At 37.7% G+C, this 20,601-nt stretch overlaps 1 protein-coding gene across 1 annotated transcript in view; it reads left to right on the forward strand.

Annotated features, from left to right (window-relative positions):
- Positions 1-5,368: 5,368 nt before the first annotated feature.
- tenm2a (teneurin transmembrane protein 2a) overlaps positions 5,369-20,601 on the forward strand; it is a gene marked incomplete at its 5' end in the record, with an annotated part of 338,434 nt that continues 323,201 nt past the window's right edge. Inside the window, one exon of the mRNA XM_079839762.1 lies at positions 5,369-5,597. Within this exon, the coding sequence (XP_079695888.1) occupies positions 5,369-5,597 (229 nt within the window). The remainder of the gene's footprint in view (positions 5,598-20,601) is intronic.

Consider the following 20,601-nt stretch of genomic DNA (forward strand, 5'->3'; position numbering starts at 1 on the left):
GCGGTCTGAAAGGCCTCTGCAGCCCAATGGCTGACCAAATAACCCTCTCCAGACATCACAACAAAGATTTTCAGTGCAGGCCTGGTAAACTAAAAGAAGATGCATTATTAATTTGTGAGCAAATATTTTTCCTGCATTCCACACCCATCTAAAGTCCTGTCCGGTTTATATTAAGGGTAGTTAACACTCCCATTCTGAACCGTTAATGGCCTCTGCGATTTAATGTTTTGTTTTAGCCCATACTAAGGACTTAATAAACATGAAATATCCACTTCTAATCCACAGACTCTGGAGGCGAATCTTAAAATGACCTTTTAGTCTCTTTTAATGAATCCGTATTAAGCCAGTGTCACATGCTTTGTCTCTCTCGTTCCTTTATGCGAGTGTTTTTCTCAGTAAATAATCATCGTGTTAGGTGACCTGATTATTTTTCCTCTGCATATTCAATTATTTTCAGTATGTGCAGGATAGCTAGTGGCCGTGCTGTTATGTAATGATCTGTTGCTGTGCAGGAAAATCATCCTCTCTGTGTCACACGCCGGACCGTCCCTGGGGCAGTGGACTTCTTCTCTAATCAAGCTAATGCAGGAGGAACAGCGTGGAGAGCGCTTGTTGGGGGGGAACAGGAGTAGGCCGAGTTTGTTCTGATCGCACTTAGCAAAACAGACAGACACAGAGGGGCTAGCTAAAATTCCTCCTGCCGTACTCTACTGAGAGAGAGTTTATGCGTGTGTGCAGAGAGAGGCTGCCTGCAGCTGGACGAGTGTGGGTGAATTTACCTTTAATTAGTGTCTAATTACGGTCAACTGGCTTTCACGCCAAAACAGTGCCTTTATGTCTGAAGTTAGAATGCCATTGGTGTCAGAAACGTGGCCTTTGTGGGTAGCGCACATGCTCTAAAGAGTTGCACAGTGACAGGTCAAGTAAAATAATTAAGGAAAAACTGTGCAGAGAAAATGTTATGCTCTCTCCTGGACTTGTGAAGCATAATAATAATAATAATAATGTGTTTAATAATAATAATTTTTAAAAAATAAATGTAGTGCTGTCAAATCGATTTATCGCGATTAATCGCACCCAAAGTTAAAGTTTGTGTTTACATAATATATGTGTGTGTACTGTGTATAATTATTATGTAAATACACACTCATTCATGAATATATATATGAAATATTTGCATGTACATACTGTATATTAGGGATGCAACAATACAGTTAGTCCACGGTTCAATACATACCTCGTTTTTAACCACGGTTTTTGGTTCGGTTCGGTTCTGATGGCTTGTCACATACATTTTTTGCTATTCTATTCTTAGGCAACAGGAACAGCAAGAGGTTAAGGAGAAAAAAAGACTATTTTTATTGCAATACTCTTTCTTGCTTTTACTTAAAAAAATTGAAAAACCTTACTTAAACTTAAAATTTTACTTTAAAAAAAACCCTTGTACACATTCCTAGCGTATTGTATACTATAAAATAAATATATATAAAGATTTACACTGGCAGCTCAGAGCTGTACAGCAGCATTTAAAGGGTTAGTTCACCCAAAAATGAAAATTCTGTCATTAATTACTTACCCTCATGTCGTTCGACACCCGTAAGACCTCCGTTCATCTTCGGAACAGAAATGATGCCTTCATGATGCCTTGTTTTGAAATCGTCATCACTATATAAGTCGTTATTTAGGGTTTTTTTGCGCACAAAAACTTCTCGCCGATTTATAAAGTTATTTTAGAACCACTGTAGTGAGATGGACTTTGTAACGACATCTTTAGTACCTTTTAAGGGTCTTGAGAGTGAACCGTGCCATTGTGCCAATGGAGGCCTTTCAGAGCCATCAGATTTACACTAAAATATCTTCATTTCTGTTCCGAAGATGAACGGAGGTCTTACGGGTGTCGAACGACATGAGGGTAAGTAATTAATGACAGAATTTTCATTTTTGGGTGAACTAACCCTTTAAGTATGAAATTGAATGAATAAATGTAAAAATAAAACACTACATAGACTTCACTATAAAATATGCATTGATTCTTATTAAAGCTACTGTATTAGTTTTTCAGTCAAGAGCAGTGAGTGATTTTCTCTTTGTATTTTGTTGTTGTATTAACATTAAAGAGATAGTTCACTCAAAATGAAAATTCTGTCATCGAGAAATGAATACAGGTTTGGAACAATATTAGAGTGAGTAAATAATGACATCATTTTACAGGTGAACTGTCCCTTTAAGAACTGCGTGTTCACTAGGCTGCGCTGCTGTCATTTTAAGACCTCTGTGCATCTAATATACAGACACATACCAATTTTACTTTCACTTTAGACATAACGGGCTGTGTTTATGTTAACCGTGTGTATTTGACAGTATTAGCGCAGTACTAATTACTTAGTTCAGTAATCAGCAAAAATCAATACCGATACCATTCAATACCGTTTTTCCAGGTTGCATCCATTGCTTGAGTGGCTGAGAAGGGTGCGCTGTCATTACACGAGCCCTGAGAAGGTCTGCTGGCATTATATAGCACGAGAGCGGCCTCTAGAGGCGAAATAAAAACTATCACTGACGTTGTTTATATTCACACGTGAGGCTTCGCGCTGAAAGGAGAGCACACCCTGCACAGAGAGCGCTGACACATCAGATGTGCGTTTAAAACACAGACAACGAAACGGTATGAATACAGAACACTTCAGTACATGTTTCCAAATCATTATAAAGTAATTAATTTGTTAACTAGATGCTGCATTAGCAGGGAAAGAACAGCAGTATGTATGCACTTTGTAGTCGAGGCGGAGAGGACATTAGCATTAGGATTACATTAGCAGTAGCTGGCCCAAGCAGTTAAAACAATGTAACAACTCGTGACTTGAGAAAGCAAACTGTATCGTCAAGCATCCGACACTATCGGTCGACCTCTAAATTTGACAGCACTAAAAATAATAGTTGTTTGTTGATTCTACATTTATTTGGGGATTCAATGCATAAACATATACACTAATTTGCAAAAGTCTGGAATCAGTAAGATGTTATGCTTACCAAGGCTACATTTATTTGAAAAAAACTATTTTTACACATTAAAAATAACTGTTTTCTATTTTGATATTTTTTTTAATGTAATTTATTCCTGTAATGCAAAGCTGAATTTTCAGCATCATATCATTCTAGCTGCTTAAAAATATGAATCAAGAAATATTCTTCTTATTATTATTATCAATGTTTAATGTTTTTTCCAGAAGTTTAAAAGATCAATATATATATATATATATGTGTGTAAAAACTTTATAAAATTAAAAAAATAAATAAATAAAATGCTGCCACTTTTAATCAATTTAATGTATCCTTGCTGAATAAAAGTATGAATTTATTTATTTCCAATAGTAGTGCATTTATAATTAAATTAGTCACAGCTAATGTGATTATTCATTATTAATAATTAATTAATTAATAAACATATACATATGCAATTGTGCAGTTCATTAGTGAGATTTTATTATTATATTCATGTTCCAATATATATATATATATATATATATATATATATATATATATATATATATATATATATATATATATATATATATATATATATATATATATATATATATATATTTATATATATTTATATATATATAAATTTGCATCCTTAATAAAAACCCCAAAATAAAATGAAAGTATACTGAACAAAGTATTTTAACGTTTCAAGCACCTTAAAAGAAGTGGCGGTTTCGATAGTTTAGGACTAGGGTAGCATCTCAGTCAGTGTGCATTGGATTGAAGATACATTAGCGCTTGTGTTTTTGTGTGCGAGCGTGTGATACGATCGGGCCGGGCTGTGTTCGGTTGTGTTTTCCACGGCACATCCAGGCATCTGTGATTATCCTCTCATAGCCACAGAGGGAGCTTTTCTCACTCTGTCTGCGATAATGAGGGAGAGACTCGCAATGCCCTCAAGTCATTTCCTTTCTCCTCCCCCTTCTCCTCTGTTTCACTCTATCACTCATTCTTCACCGGCATCATGACATCACTCCTCCACACATCTCAGTTCCTGCTCCACTATTTCATCTGTGATTATGACTGTAATGACAGCTTCTTCTTTTGGTTTAGATGGTTCTCCACGGTTTTGTTTATGAACACACCATGCAGCCAATGTTGTTGTTTAAAGAGATTTTGTTTGTGTGTAGTTCACAGACAGGATGTATTCTTTTGACATAATAACTGAATGATGTGCTGTTTTCTTTCTAATACATAGAAATAAGCCTTTTCACATTTTCTGTGCTGATCCATAGAGAACATCTGTGAAGTTCTTCGGAATGGTAAAATGTTACATATTGCCAAGTACCATATTCTTTTTTGTGGCTAAATCATAATCAAATTAGCCTAAATATTTAATAACTGAACACACACAAGGCCCTATTATTCACATGATGCAATGTGATGATATGTGCGACACAAGTGTTTTTTACTAGTTTCAGCCAGACGCAGTTATCATCTTCACGTCCAGCGCCACGTTGTTTAAATAGCAAAGGCACTCGCACCCATATGTTCGCCCATGGGCGCACTGGTCTGAAAACGAGGTGTGTTCAGGCGTTGCTATTTTGAGGCAACCGAAAACGACTGCAGTATTTATTTATTTTTGTTATTTAAAGGGTGCGTTAGTAATATGCGCCTATCGCACATACACTCTGCTTATTACACACAAACATTTGTAAATATTAAAAATAAAAGGATTGCTCTAAAATAAAAGGAGAGCATTCAGTCTTACAGTCGCCATGTAAATAGCAAATCCGCCATGGTGCAAGTGCAACTGGCTTTTAAAGGGAATGGGAGATGAGACTCTGGTTTATTGCATGTTACGCCCAAAACACACCCATGACTCATTAAGAGACTAGGTACCATCCTGTTGGACCATGTGCCTGGTGTGTCGTCCGTTTTTCCACTGTTAAACTAGAAAAAGTGGATTTGGACACGCCTAAGTCCACCTGCGCCATGCGCTTCAGACCATATGCTCATATCGTTAAAATAGGACCCACAGAGTTTGTAACTTTTTGAATAACGGATGTTCTAATTCTCCACAATTCTGCAAAGCTTTATGATTCCACATGGGCCTACATTTTAGTTTTTGTGTTGCTGATAAAACTGCCTTAATCAGTAAGACTCTCTAGCAGAAAGCTTCTCTGGATAAGATTTTCTGGCGCACAACATGTTGGTCCACTAGCTATACCAGCATGAACCAGCAATTCGTGTTTGGTCATTTTAGCAGGGAATATTGTAATCTAATGATTTGTGTTGTCTTCTTTTAACAGGTGAAAGACTGGACAGCTATTGAGACCTCCACCTTGCGGACTGATTTGATCATCGGGCTGCAGCAGATGTCATGGATCTGAAGGAGCGCAGGCACCGTACACTGACCCACGGCCGCTGTGGGAAAGATTTCCAGTTCACCACCTCCTCCCTGGACAACGACGAATGCCGCGTACCCACCCAGAAATCCTACAGCTCTAGTGAGACCCTGAAAGCTTTCGATCACGACTCGCGCCTTCATTATGGAGGATGTGTGGCAGACCTGGTGCACCATGAAGCAGATGAGTTCACCCGACAAGGAGGTAAACACACAAGATATATACCACAAAGTATTGACATGATCACATATACAGCACATATGCAACTCAGAATTGCCAAATATACAGCGTTCAGTCCTAAATGATCATATATCACATATGAATGAATGCTTTCAAAATTCACAGTGAAATTCACAGTAAAAAAAACAAAACATTTATGTTTACTTCAAATAATTTTTTTTAAAGAATCGTGAAAAAATGTATCCGTTTCCACAAAAAGAATCAGTTTTTAACACTGAGAAGAAATGTTTTTTTGAACACAAAGGGCCCTATTCTAACGATCTGAGCATATGGTCTGAAGCGCATTGCGCAGGTGCACTTAGGGCATGTCCAAATCCACTTTTGCTAGTTTAAAGACGGAAAAAATAGTCAGCGTGCTAGGCACATGGTCCAAAAGGGTTGTACCTAGTCTCTTAATGAGTCATGGGTGTGTTTTGGGCGTAACGTACAATAAACCAATCAGAGTCTCATCACCCATTCCCTTTAAAAGCCAGTTACACTTGCACCATGGCGTATGCAATTTTCGAACGCAGGCAAAGTGTGATGTTAGAAACATTAGACGTGAAGATCATTTTGTGTTACTGCTCCTAAGCTTTGGAACTCACTACCTCTTCGCAACATCTCTTCTACTTTCAAGACCCAGTAAAAAACATGATGCAATAAGAATCCAGTGACAAGCAATTTGTCCACACTAGACGTGATGCAACAAAATCAATCAAAAATCACAGCCAATCAGAAGAGCGTGTGGGCGGAGCTCTTTCAAGCATACTGCACTCGCAACACACTCAAAGCGCTATACATACTGAGTGACTGAAACTTAAATACATACTGAGTGATTGAAACTTAAATACATTCTGAGTGACTGAAACAATCTTTGTCGCAGAATGCACTTGTTTGATCACATTGAGTTCACAGTTTATGTTCTTTCGTTTCTTTTTTTAAGGGGTGAGGTTAATTGTTCATTGTTGCTTTCGGTATGTCTATAAAGGTCATGCAAAATGATATTCTCACATTACATTCTATTAACATTAAATAAAGCAGATGATCAGTACCTGAGATTATCACTGTCATACTTTGTATGTTGTTGCTCCAGCCACATTGTCACCTAAACTAATAGATTAGTTTCTATATTAGAAAGGAATAGAATATGTTTTAAAATAGAATCTCGTCAATCGTCATGTATCGCCATTGTGGCTGGTTAGGACAAGAACTCTGATTAACATGGAAAAGATACCTTGTATCATATGTAGGACTCATATGTAGGATGTATCAGGAATCATTTTGAAATCAGATCATAATTCACTTTAGATTCTCATACCTAGTTAGGGACTTACAAGACTTCATTCCCCTCTTTTTTAATAGAAAACATTTTAGGGTGATAATAGTTTCAACAAAAACAAAATCACATTGTGTCTATGGCATATATCTGTGGTTCTATAATGTGTGTTGTACAGAGAAGGTATGAAACATAAAAGCAGAATAGACCTGTTAACAGTGTATTCTGTTGCAGGCCATGGTAACTAATCCTCCTGCTCTGTGTTTTACGCATGCTGCTCGAGAGAAGTGCAACTTGATATCAGAGCGGTTACTTAAATTACAGGAAGTCCCTCCAAGTCCATCCCCTGCTGCTTCAAATGTGTCACCTATTCCCTGCAGACCTTCTCTAGCCTGATGCCACTTATCCCCCGTCACCTGTTCAGTCTTAACCGTCTTATAGCTTGCGCTGGTCGACCCACTTCATGCCTCAGGCTATAGACTTGTTGCTGACTCTATGCAGGGATGTTCGGCACAGTGCCAAACTGCAGATGCATGCTAAAATAACTGGAGACTTTTGATCGGTGCTGATTCAAATTGAAGGTGACTGGCTTACTAGCTCAAACTCAACTGATTGGTTCAGATACGGTAACCGTTGTTTAATCTTTGTGTTTTACATCCCTTTTTGAATATCTTTGATGATGCTAATAAGAAAAGTCAGCTGCTTCAACCTTTTGCAGGCTAGAAAAGGAAGCAGTATCGGAAGAACAGGAAGAGAGAGAGAGAGTGCGAGTACTGTCTAAATGCTGTACTGTCATAATGAGCAGGCTGCCGCGGATCCGGAGCGTAGGTCAGCTTTAAAAAAGGCAGGGTCAGGCCTGCAAGTCGTCCTCTGCGTGAGCTGCTGCCGCATTGATTGCACTGAAATGGATTTCAACTCGATGTCATTGATCAGCGCCAGACCGTGTTTTCAGAGCGAGAGAGGAAGACAAACCCGCTGGAGAGATTGCAGCCTCTTTTCTCTCCTTCCATTCAACTGTTTCTTACCACAGCACTTAGCCACTGACAACAGATCCCAGAGCTCATGCCGCCCGGGGTGGAGTGGCCTGTGTCCCCTCGGGGGATGTGTGGTGACAGCGACAGTGAGCAAGAATTATGGGTAGGTTTAGAGAACTGGATTGAGGGAGGACAGATAGACAGACTGACAGGCGCAGCGGCTGTGGAGAAGCCGAGAGTTGGTAGCCGTCAGATTGATGCTACTTGAGGCGGTAGCGGCTCACTGACTGCAGATGCATCCGTGGGAAGTGTTGCCACGGGAGACTAACAGTGTGCAAGGGCCATATGTAACAGCACTCAAAGGGCACTGCCAAATTACGCTCCTCTCTCCCGCTCACTCGCATAGTCATCATGGCCCACGTAAACGGTTGCACAGAGAGGAAGCGGAATATTATTTTTCAACTTTTTAAGAGAGCTATTTTCTGTCCGAATGAACAGTCCACTTCGACTCCATTTCGTGTTTGTGGACACCACATGCTCCTAATGCTCCTCAGATCATGCTGAGTGCAGATTTGACTCGTAATGCCTCTTTCCTGTATGGGATATGAGGACATGCTCACAGGTCAGGATTGCCATTCAAATAATGTACTTAAACCATTCATATAGTACTAGTGTGTGTGTATATATATATATATATATATATATATATATATATATATATATATATATATATATATATATATATATATATATATATATATATATTAGAGGTGGGCATAGATACATTTTTTTAATCTAGATTAATCTCACTGTAATCTTGGAATTAATCTAGAATTAATCTAGATTAAAATGGCTCATTTGAATTCTGCTGAAGGCATTCAGAATATGTGTACTCGTAAGTGAGCGTTTGTCTTTTTGTAGTTTGAATAATAAATAACTTATGTCCCTTTAAGACCTGACGCACGAATGGATACCACTGTCCCTGTGAGCTGGTTACGACTGTGTTTACATTAAAATTTACATTAAAACTACATTAAGACATTTTGAGTGTATTTGACCATTAATAAGCTGGAAAAAGGAGCTAATTTTTGCACTTGTATGTCAGAGGCGGCTTTATTACGGTATGTGTGTGTGCACTTCAGATGCGAGCGCGAAATCTGCGGGAATTAGTAGAATTAACGTTATGTGCAACCCGCGCGAAATTCAGACCGGTCACACCTAGGGATGATACGATTACCGGTTTCACGATTAACCACGATAAAATTTAATGACGGTTAGTAATATCGTTTGAAATTTAATTATCATTAAACCGCGTGTGATTATCACGATTTTGAAAACTCGCCGGTAAATCTTGTCCAGTCAGCGTCAGTCTGGTGCAGGCACAGAGCGCAACGCTGTTTTCTGAATGAGAAGAAATGGCAGAAGGCAGTGATTTTTCAGACTTCTAAAAGGACCAAATCTGAGGTGTGGTCATATGTTGGCTTTTACAAAAGTCCTGAGGGAAACTTAATCGAAGATGGTCCACCCTGTCTGCAAAACATGGCAGAAGAAAGTCGCTGTAATAGGGGGAAACACTTCAAAACCACTAACGCACGGCAAGTGGACTTTGACCTCAATACCAAAACTACGTCTGGGAAATAATAACGTGAAGCGAACGAACAAATTCAGACAAGACTAGGGTGGCATTTAAAGGATAATAATCAGGGCTTGAAAACAACCGCCATTTGCGAGTGTAAGTTAATGTTATTTCGGCTGCAACTAGCCACTTTGGCGGTTGAACTTATTATAGTCTTCTCAAAAGCCATCTGTTATAATTGCGTTGCGCATTATAACCAAACACACGTGTTTCTTTTGAGTTTATGAATGCAATGTCTCATAATCAGAGGCGTTCAGATTAGCCGGAGTTTTGTTCAGAGCGCGCTCTCACTCACAAGCAGAGATGAACATGCGATGTACGCTGGAGATTCATTCATCATACAGAGATTGACTGTTTTTGTTCTATTTCAGCAGCGAAAATTGTTTCAAACAAACAAAGCAGAACCACAGCGCATCTGATATGACTGGCATAACGCTGGCGAATTTAGGGACCGTCTCTAAAGTTACATACAACATTGGTAACGTTATACACGTTTCAAACTTCAATAGCATTTGAAGAGAAATTACATAAAACTGACTGTAAAGTCTTCATCTAGGTGTCAGGTATGATGCACACCTTTTGATATTTAATAAAATAAACTGTCAAATCATATGAAAATATGGGCATTATTTCACTAGGATACTGTTTGGGCTCTTACACAAAATATGCTAGATTTAAATGCATCAGAGCTGAACACTGATGAGAATATTGCTTGAGAATATATTTACAGAGATAATATTAGATATTATATTTACACCAAATTATTATTATTTATGCTTTATGCGTTGCTATTGACGACAGCCATTATAAGTAAGGAAATCCCACAGAATAAAATCTAGCTTAAAAAAAATGCATAGAGCTGCTTGATTTATTTGTTGTTTGTTGATTTTCAAACAGAAAATGTTTTAAGTGTGTGCATCTGTTCTTTTTGAACACTTTCATCTCATTTGAACAAAACCGTGATAATATTGATAACCGTGATAATTTGGGTCACTATAATCATGATGTGAAATTTCCATACCGTTTCATCCCTAGTCACACCAATACTAACACGCTGTCATGAGGAAAAAATGTTCAGAGGATTAAACGGACTGAATGAGAGGAGGTGGGCTAAAATATCAAGGTGAAAGTCACCATAGCTTGCTTAGTATAGACCCAGCTCCCAACCCAACTTAGAGAATAGATTAACGGCAATATTTTTTTTAATCGCCCGATAAGAGTCTCACGTTAACGCAGCACGTTAACGCCGATAATGGCCCACCACTAATATTTATATATATATACATTGTTTTGAATGACATATGGATGAGAAAAAAATTTTTTGGGTGAAAATTTCCTTTAAGTATTCCTTGTAATTAGTTTTTAGCAGTGCCATTTTAGCCAGAACAGTGGAGAACTGAACTGAATCAGTTAAATGGTTGTAAATGACATTATATTGAATTGATGAGGTGAGGTAGATAGCATCCCTTACTTTGATTGTAATTGATCTGGCCACTTATTTCTATAAACAGATGTGTTAGACATCTCCGTAATGGTCCCTCTTAGGTGAAAATGAAAACTGAGCTGGGCTCTTTGGCTCACTGGTGGCTCTCAAGCGTATGGTCCAGCTGCGAGCGATAGGGCAGTAGATCGAATGTTCCATCACTCTCTGCCCCTCTACGTCTTTACACCCCTGCAGGTACACATCTGTGTCTGCAGAGGCACATCTGTGTCTGCACAGGCCTTCAGTAGAGATGCTATACTGACGGCCTGTCCTGCCACACCATCAAATGCAGCAAGCTTTTCTTTTCATTGCTGTAAGCTTTTGTTTCGCTTCACTATTTGTGTTGGAGACAATATTAACAGTGTGTGTGTGTGTGTGTGTGTGTGTGTGTGTGTGTGTGTGTGTGTGTGTGTGTGTGTGTGTGTGTGTGTGCAGGGATGATCATTTAACTTGTTAAATACACTGCTGTTCAAAAGTTTTTGATATGTAAGATTTTTAATATTTTATTAAGAAGACTCTTATGCTCACCAAGGCTGCATTTATTTGATTAGAAAAAAGAAAATACAGTAATATTGTGCAATATTATTACACTGTAAAAAAAAAACTGTTTTCTATTTGAATATATTTTGAAATGTAATTCATTTCTGTGATGGAAAGTTGAATTTTCAGCATCACTACTTCAGTCTTCAGTGTCACATGATCCTTCAGAAATCATTCTAATATGATGATTTGCTGCTCAAGACACATTTATGATTATTACATTTATGCGTTTCAACTTTGTTGAAAACAGTTGTGTAAAACAATTTCAGGATTTTTTGGTGAATAGAAAGATCAAAAGAACAGCATTTATTTTAAATAGAATCTTTTGTATCATTATACGTGTCTTTACTGTCACTTTTGATCAATTGAATGCATCCTTACTGAATAAATGTATAACTTTTATATTAATACATGTAAAATTACATGTATTAATACCCCAAAAAGTACCCCCCCACCAAATAAAATAAAATAATACATTCTTACTGACCCAAAACTTTTGAACTGTATTAACATGTTTAAAAAGCTTTCTATTTCAGATAAATACAGTTATTTTGAACTTTCTATACATCAAATAATCCTAAAACATTTTTTACACAACTGTTTTCAACATTGATAATAATCATAAATGTTTCTTGAGCAGAAAATCATCATGTTAGAATGATTTCTGAAGGATCATGTGATACTGAAGACTGGAGCAATGATGCTTAAAATTCAGTTTTCCATCACAGAAATAAATTCTATTTTAAAAATATATTCAAATAGAAAACAGTTATTTTAAATTCAAAATTATACTGTTTTTTATATATATTTTTATAAATATATAATGCAGCCTTGGTGAGGATAAGACACTTCTTCTAAAAACATTAAAAATCGTACGGATCAAAAACTTTTGAATGGCAGTGTAGTCTAATTAACTAGAAATAAAAAATTAAATAGAATAAATAAATAATGTGGTAAACAAAAAAGTGTCTATTAACAGCCTTACCTGACTGCATAAAATGTGCATTTGGGGTTTTTATACCCAGTGTGAGAGTCATCACTCACAATGACAAATAGTTGGCAAACTAATGAGTTTCACATCAGGGGCTTTAGCGGTCCCTCATGGGTGTTTGTTTGTATCCGGTTTGATCCTAGATTTGTGTGTTGGTTCTTGTTCCAAACGTCACAAGGTCTGTTATGGATTTCAGAGGACAACAGCTCTCTGCCTAAACCCTAATTCCAACTTTATGAGCTAACTAAAATAAGCTGATAGCTTGTGCACGGCATTCAGAGAGAAGCAAGAACAAGCTAGCCATCTTCTGTTTAGGAGTCCAGTTTGTTTATGACATTGTACTTGACTTTTCTCAGCCTCGTTCATTCCCACTTTTTCCCCTCTCCTCACCCTATAGCTGCTGTTTTAATGTGGAATTAGCTGTCAAGTCACATTTCATTGACTATTTTATTTAGTTGATTATTTGCTTTGTTGATGTATCGCAAAAAAATCTGGGAAGGAAAAAGATCAGAGGAAAAACAAAATAACCTGGCGGGTATTAAAAATAAAAGACTCTGGGATTAAATGTAGTCTCTCTCTCTCTTTCTGTCTCTCTCTGTCCTCATCACATTCTATTTCTCATTGCCCTGTAGCCTCGTCCACTCTCCCGAACACCCTGGAACTCTTTTCACATCAACCTTGAGACAGCTGAGAGTTTTCTTGTTTGCTCATTGATGGCTTGGGAATTAGTTTCAAGTGTCCCTGAAGCTTCCAGACACTTCTCTGTCTGTAACTAGTCTGCTTGTCAAGCCATACAAGCAAAACGGTTTATTTCAAGGCAAATATTTTTACGCCTTGGGCATTTAATTAACCCCCAAAACATCAGAAAAGTTATCTAACATTTAATCTTGGGATATAGAACCAAACTTTACCCACATTTTCTGACATTAGTTTTAATTTTCCACATTTGAAAATTAATCAGATATTATTATCGCTATTTGCATGAGGATGTTTTAGCACATAAAGTATGTACCATTTCAATTGATTTATCTCTTTATTTATCAAATTTATAGTGTTGCATTCTGCCTCACTACCTTTAAAATAAGCTGTCCTCAAACTATACCTCAATATGTCCTTTATTTAGAAATTTGAATACCACATATTTATGAAAATATCATAAAAATTACATAAATAACAATTTTGGTATGGCAACTCTGTCGTGCAATTAGTAGCTTGCAACATTATAAATACAAAAAACATACTCTATGTCATGCATAAAATATAGCTTAACACCTTAAGATATTCTAACTGTGGTACCAGTTCAATAGATTGATCTGAAGATAATTTAAAACCATACGGTAGTCTCAGTTCATTAACTCATTGAAGTGTATGATAAATATTTGACACATTATTTTTGTATCTGAGTGTGTGACACATATTGAGTGATAGGCAAGGAAAAACATGCTTTTTGTGAAAAACTCAAGCAGCAGGAGTTCACACCCAAACAGGTGAAAACGTCTGAACAGATTAATCCAGTAAGTATTTATGTATTGTTTGTTTGTTTGTTTGTTTACTCTTTGTTTACTCTTACTCTTACCTTAGGTTGTACGTATATACCAGCAGCTTTACAATAATTGCATTAACATGATGTCGCTTAATCTTTTAAGAATTTAAGATGGCATATTTTTGCTGAAAGCCTTTAATCTGTTCTGGAATCTCTCAAGGCAAATGCACATTATGATCACAGCCAACATTGTCTCATTATGTTATCTTAATTCCCCTGAGGGCTGAATCGTTATTTTGTATACATATACAGTGCATCCGGAATGTATTCACAGCGCTTCACTTTGTCCACATTTTGTTATGTTACAGCCTTATTCCAAAATTGATTAAATAATTTTTTTTCCTCAATTCTACAAACAATACCCCTAAATGACAATGTGAAAGAAGTTTGTTTGAAAATTTGGACATTTGTAAATAAAAAATAAATAAAAATAAAAATAAAAAAATAAAAAAATATCACATGTACATAAGTATTCACAGCCTTTGCTCGATACTTTGTTGAAGCACCTTTAGCACCAATTACAGCCTCAAGTCTTTTTGAGTATGATGCTACAAGCTTGACACACCTATTTTGGGCAGTTTCTCCCATTCTTCTTTGCAGGACCTCTCAACCTCCATCAGGTTGGATGGGGAGCATCAATGCACAGCCATTTTCAGATCTCTCCAGAGATGTTCAATCGGGTTCAAGTCTGGGCTTTGGCTGGGCCACTCAAGGACATTCACAGAGTTCTCCCGTAGCCACTCCTTTGTTATCTTGGCTGTGTGCTTAGGGTCATTCTCCTGTTGGAAGATGAACCTTCGCCCCAGTCTGAGGTCCAGAGCAGGTTTTCATCAAGGCTTTGGTTTTCATGGCCAGGTGATGAGCGGTGCCTGGTTTCCTCCAGACATGACGCTTGCCATTCAGGCCAAAGAGTTCAAGCTTTGTTTCATCAGACCAGAGCATTTTGTTTCTCATGGTCTGAGAGTCCTTCAGGTGCCTTTTGGCAAACTCCAGACGGACTTTTACTGAGGAGTGGTTTCCATCTGGCCACTCTACCATACAGGCCTGATTGGTGGAGTGTTGCAGAGATGGTTGTTCTTCTGGAAGGTTCTCCTCTCTCCACAGAGAAATGCTGGAGCTCTGTCAGAGTGATCATCAGGTTCCTGGTCACCTCCCTGACTAAGGCCCTTCTCCCCTGGTCGCTCCGTTTGGCCAGGCGGTCAGCTCTAGGAAGAGTCCTGGTGGTTCCAAACTTCTTCCATTTATGGATGATGGACAACTCAGCCCACTGGGACATTCAATGCTGCATCATTTTTTCTGTACCCTTCCCCAGATCTGTGCCTCGATACAATCCTGTCTCGGAGTTCTACAGACAATCCCTTGGACTTCATGGCTTGGTTTGTGCTTTGACATGCACTGTTAACTGTGAGACCTTATATAGACAGGTGTGTGCATTTACAAATCATGTCCAATCAACTGAATTTACCACAGGTGGGCTCCAAGTTGTAGAAACATTTCAACGATGATCAGTGGAAACAAGATGCACCTGAGATCAATTTTGTGTCATTGCAAAGGCTGTGAATACTTATGTACATGTGATTTTTTTCGTTTTTTATTTTTAATAAATTTGCAAAGATTTCCAACAAACTTCTTTCACATTGTAATTATGGGGTATTGTCTGTAGAATTGAGGAAAATATTTATTGAATCCATTTTGGAATAAGGCTGTAACAACAAAATGTGGAAAAAGTGAAGCGATGTGACTTTCCGGATGCACAGTATATACATGACCTCTGCTGTTTAATTAATAATATAATTGAAGACTTCAGATGCAAAAGCCTCTAAGTCCGTCTGAAGTTTTGAAAGAAAAGTATTTTATGAACATATACTATATGCTGAGAATATTGACTCAGTATCCTTATCTCATTTTTGACCAAAGTGGCTTTTAGAAGTGGCTTTTCTAGCGGGCCTTCCGGCATGCACTATCAAACCCTTGCAACTGATCCAGAATGCAGCGGCGAGGTTGGTCTTTAGTGAGCCGAAGAGAGCACACGTCACGCCTCTCCTCATCAGTCTGCACTGGCTACAAATAGCTGCTCGCATTAAATTCAAGGCACTGGTGCTCGCCTTCAAAACATCCACTGGCTCTGCACCAATATACCTAAACTCGCTCGTTCAGACTTACACACCCTCCAGGAACTTGCGTTCTGCCAGTGAACGACGCCTTGTGGTGCCATACCAGAGAGGCATGAAATCGCTTTCACGGACCTTTTCCTGGACCGTTCCCACCTGGTGGAATGACCTGCCTATCTCAATTTGTGCGGCCGAGTCTGTAGCCATTTTCAAAAAACGTCTAAAGACATCTTTTCCAGCAACACCTGACCGATCGAGAATAGCACTTATCATTCTATTCATTGTCTGTCTGTCTAATTTATTTATAAAAAAAAAAAAAAAAAAAAAAAAAAAAAAAAAAAAAACTTTCTGTTCTGTGCTAGATTAACTGAGACTTGTTACAGCACTTGCATATTGTTGATATTGTTGCCCTTGACTGCTCTAGCTGCTTCTATTGCCCTCATTTGTAAGTCGCTTTGGATAAAAGCGTCTGCTAAATGACTAAATGTAAATGTTAGAAACGTTTGCATCTGAACTCTTCAATTGTTTCCCTTTATTTATTCCCTTTGTTATTTTTTCTTTAGAACAGCTGCAAATAATACTAATCCTGATAATAATTTGAATACTACTACTATTACTACTATTACTACTACTAATGATGATGATGATGATGATGATGATGATGATGATGATGATGATGATGATGATTATTATTTGTTTTATCTACTGTGAAAAGTGTGGTACCCCACAGTTTAACATTAAATAGCTTACAGGATACCATGGGGCCATTTTATAAAGATAGTTACAGTTTTATATACAGTCAAACCAATTATTCAAACACCACATATATATTTTTTACTAGTAGGTGCAAGACACTATAGTCAATTTATGTAAGTAAAGATAGAAAAATAAAGTAACCTGTGACATATTATACCCAACAAAAATCTTCATAGAGTGGAGTGGACTACCTGTAAAATTTATTACAATTCGAGACCAAAGGTATTTACTTGTGTTTTTCCTGCTAATGTGACCTTTTACACCACAGACTGAACAACACTAAGAATTGCTTGGTAATAGGTTGACCTAAATTAGTATTATCTAATTGTGTACTTAAATTTAACAGCTGACAGCAGATTGGTTGATTGTAATCCATTACATACCTTTCTATCAAAGTTATCTGACATTATCAAGATGAATTTGTTCTGACACAGTTTAACTCTGAGTTCTAACATTTTCTAAACTACAGCGAATAAACTGTGATAATGTGAGAAAATGTTGAAAGTGTCTGAATATACATTTTTGGTTTAACTGTATACATTATATGCAGGGCTTGACATTAACTTTTTTGCTCACTAGCCACTGTGGCTAGTGGTTTTCCAAAGTTACAAGCCATTCAGCATTTTCACTGGCCACAATTTTGTTTCGGGAAATTTGTTGTTGGCTATATGTAAATGTATAACATGACATGTCATCAAATAGCTCTGATTAGGTTGTGTGTAAAGATCCTTAATCTAGACAGAGAAACACTAACAGTTGTTAGTCTGAAAAAAAAGAGACATATGATATATTTAAATCTAGCATATTTTGTGTATGAGCCCATTCATCAGCATAGTATATAAATATCCATATTTTCATCTGATTTGACAGTTTATTTTATTAAATATAAAAAATCTAAAAGGTGTGCATCATACTTGACACCCAGATGAACACTTTACAGTTGGTTTTATGACTATAAGTCATTATTTTCAAATGCTATTGAAGTTAGAAACGTGTATACCAATCAATGTCGTGTGTAACTTTAGAGATGGTCCCTTAATTCACGAATGTCGAATTTCTAACGTCAAGCCAACTTTACACCAGTCACATCAGGTCTTGGTTTGAAACTATTTTCGCTGCTGAAATAGAAAAAAAAAAACTGTCAATCACAGTATGATGAATGAAGCTCCTACGTTCATCACACGCATCTCTGTTGTGCTGTTTATCATGAGTGCAGATCTCAGTGAGTGAGAACGTGCTCTGAACAAAAATCCCGCATTTCAGCGATGACTGATCTGAACACCTCTGATTATATTATATTACATTGCATTCATAAGATCAACAGAATCGCGTGTGTGATTTGTTATACCTTATGTGCAACGCGATAACAAATGCCTTTTGAGAAGATCCGCCAAAGTTGGCGGGTGTTAATGTCAAGCCCTGATTATATATATATATATATTAGTGCTGGGAATCGATGAAAAAAAATTAACTAATTAATCACATTTTTTCTGTAATTAATCGCGATTAATCGCAAGTTTTTAATATTTTTGGAGTTTTTAATATTTTGATGTTGTATTAATTTCAGTTACTCTCCATATTAATGTAGAAACAATTTAAAGACAGTATATTTTAAATATTTGTTGTAATGGCATCTTTTTATTACTTTTTAAGGCCAGTATCACTGATACTAATGTCTCTATAAAACATCAATGACATTACATTACAGTATCACTGAAAGCTACCAATTTCAACATTTATTAGGCTTTAAAAAAACAACTTTTAATTTAAGTGAACTTAAAACAATCTTTACATAAACCCATTATAATAAATGTTATATTTACCCATGGCCTTCCCTGTTACACATATACATAAATGTAATGGTTATCAAACACCTTTCTTAACTGCATAAATAATACATGAAATATAGATTAATCATCATTAAAGCAACACTTTCCTCTGTTCCTGTTGTTCTATGATGAACATTAACAACAGGGATCTTCGGTGCTCCTGTCACTTTAAGAACGGCCGCTGACGAACTTGACACGGATCTGACGCGCTGTCCCGCGCGCATCTCATTTCCTCACAACTCCTAATGTGAGAATACTCGACAAAACTGGCGTTTTGGCAAAATTCTCTGTGTTGTTATTGTTTGTTCAAGAGCAAAAGAGAACTCGATCTGTGCACGTGCCACGAGACTTGCGCGAGTCTGTCTGTGCGGCGAATGTGTGTGTGTGTGTGTCCCAGCTGACATGACACACACAAACAGACAGGACAGCGCATTCTCTTGTGTCTTGTCACACTTGTATGGTTTAAAAGGATTTACATGAATAAGAGCGGGATCATATAATGTAATGCTGGGCAAAAAATTATATAAAAACGGACGTTGCGTTAATTTCATTAAATATTTGTAATGCGTTAAACTGAAAAAATGAATCACCCGCGTTAACGCGTTAATTTGCCCAGCCCTAATATATATATATATATATATATATATATATATATACAGTGGGGAGAACCAGTATTTGATACACTGCCTATTTTGAAGGTTTTCCTACTTACAAAGCATGTAGAGGTCTGGAATATTTTATCATAGGTACACTTCAACTGTGGGAGACGGAATCTTAACCAAAAAATTAAATTGCATTTTATTGCATGACATAAGTATTTGATCACCTACCAACCAGTAAGAATTCCGGCTCTCACAGACCTGTTAGTTTTTCTTTAAGAAGCCCTCCTTTTCTCCACTCATTACCTGTATTAACTGCACCTGTTTGAACTTGTTACCTGTATAAAAGACACCTGTCCACACACTCAATCAAACAGACTCCAACCTCACCACAATGGCCAAGACCAGAGAGCTGTGTAAGGACATCAGGGATAAAATTGTAGACCTGTACAAGGCTGGGATGGGCTACAGGACAATAGGCAAGCAGCTTGGTGAGAAGGCAACAACTATTGGTGCAATTATTAAAAAATGGAAGGAGTTCAAGATGACGGTCAATCTGTCTGGGGCACCATGCAAGATCTCACCTCGTGGGGCATCAATGATCATTAGGAAGGTGAGGGATCAGCCCAGAACTACAAGGCAGGACCTGGTCAATGACCTGAAGAGAGCTGGGACCACAGTCTCAAAGAAAACCATTAGTAAAACACTTCACCGTCATGGATTAAAATCCTGCAGCGCACGCAAGGTCCCCCTGCTCAAGCCAGTGCATGTCCAGGCCCGTCTGAAGTTTGCCAATGACCATCTGGATGATCCAGAGGAGGAATGGGAGAAGGTCATGTGGTCTGATGAGACAAAAATTAGCTTTTTGGTCTAAACTCCACTCACCATGTTTGGAGGAAGAAGAAGGATGAGTACAACCCCAAGAACAGCATCCCAACTGTGAAGCATGGAGGTGGAAACATCATTCTTTGGGGATGCTTTTCTGCAAAGGGGAGGATGGATGGGGCCATGTATCACGAGATCTTGGCCAACAACCTCCGTCCCTCAGTAAGAGCATTGAAGATGGGTCGTGGCTGGGTCTTCCAGCATGACAACGACCCAAAACACAAAGCCAGGGCAACTAAGGAGTGGCTCCGTAAGAAGCATCTCAAGGTCCTGGAGACCAAGGTCTCCAGACCTGAACCCAATAGAAAATCTTTGGAGGGAGCTGAAAGTCCATATTGCCCAGCGTCTGTATGGAGGAGTGGGCCG

The sequence above is a fragment of the Gobio gobio genome, assembly GCF_949357685.1.
Source record: "Gobio gobio genome assembly, chromosome: 16".
Taxonomy (NCBI): domain Eukaryota; kingdom Metazoa; phylum Chordata; class Actinopteri; order Cypriniformes; family Gobionidae; genus Gobio; species Gobio gobio.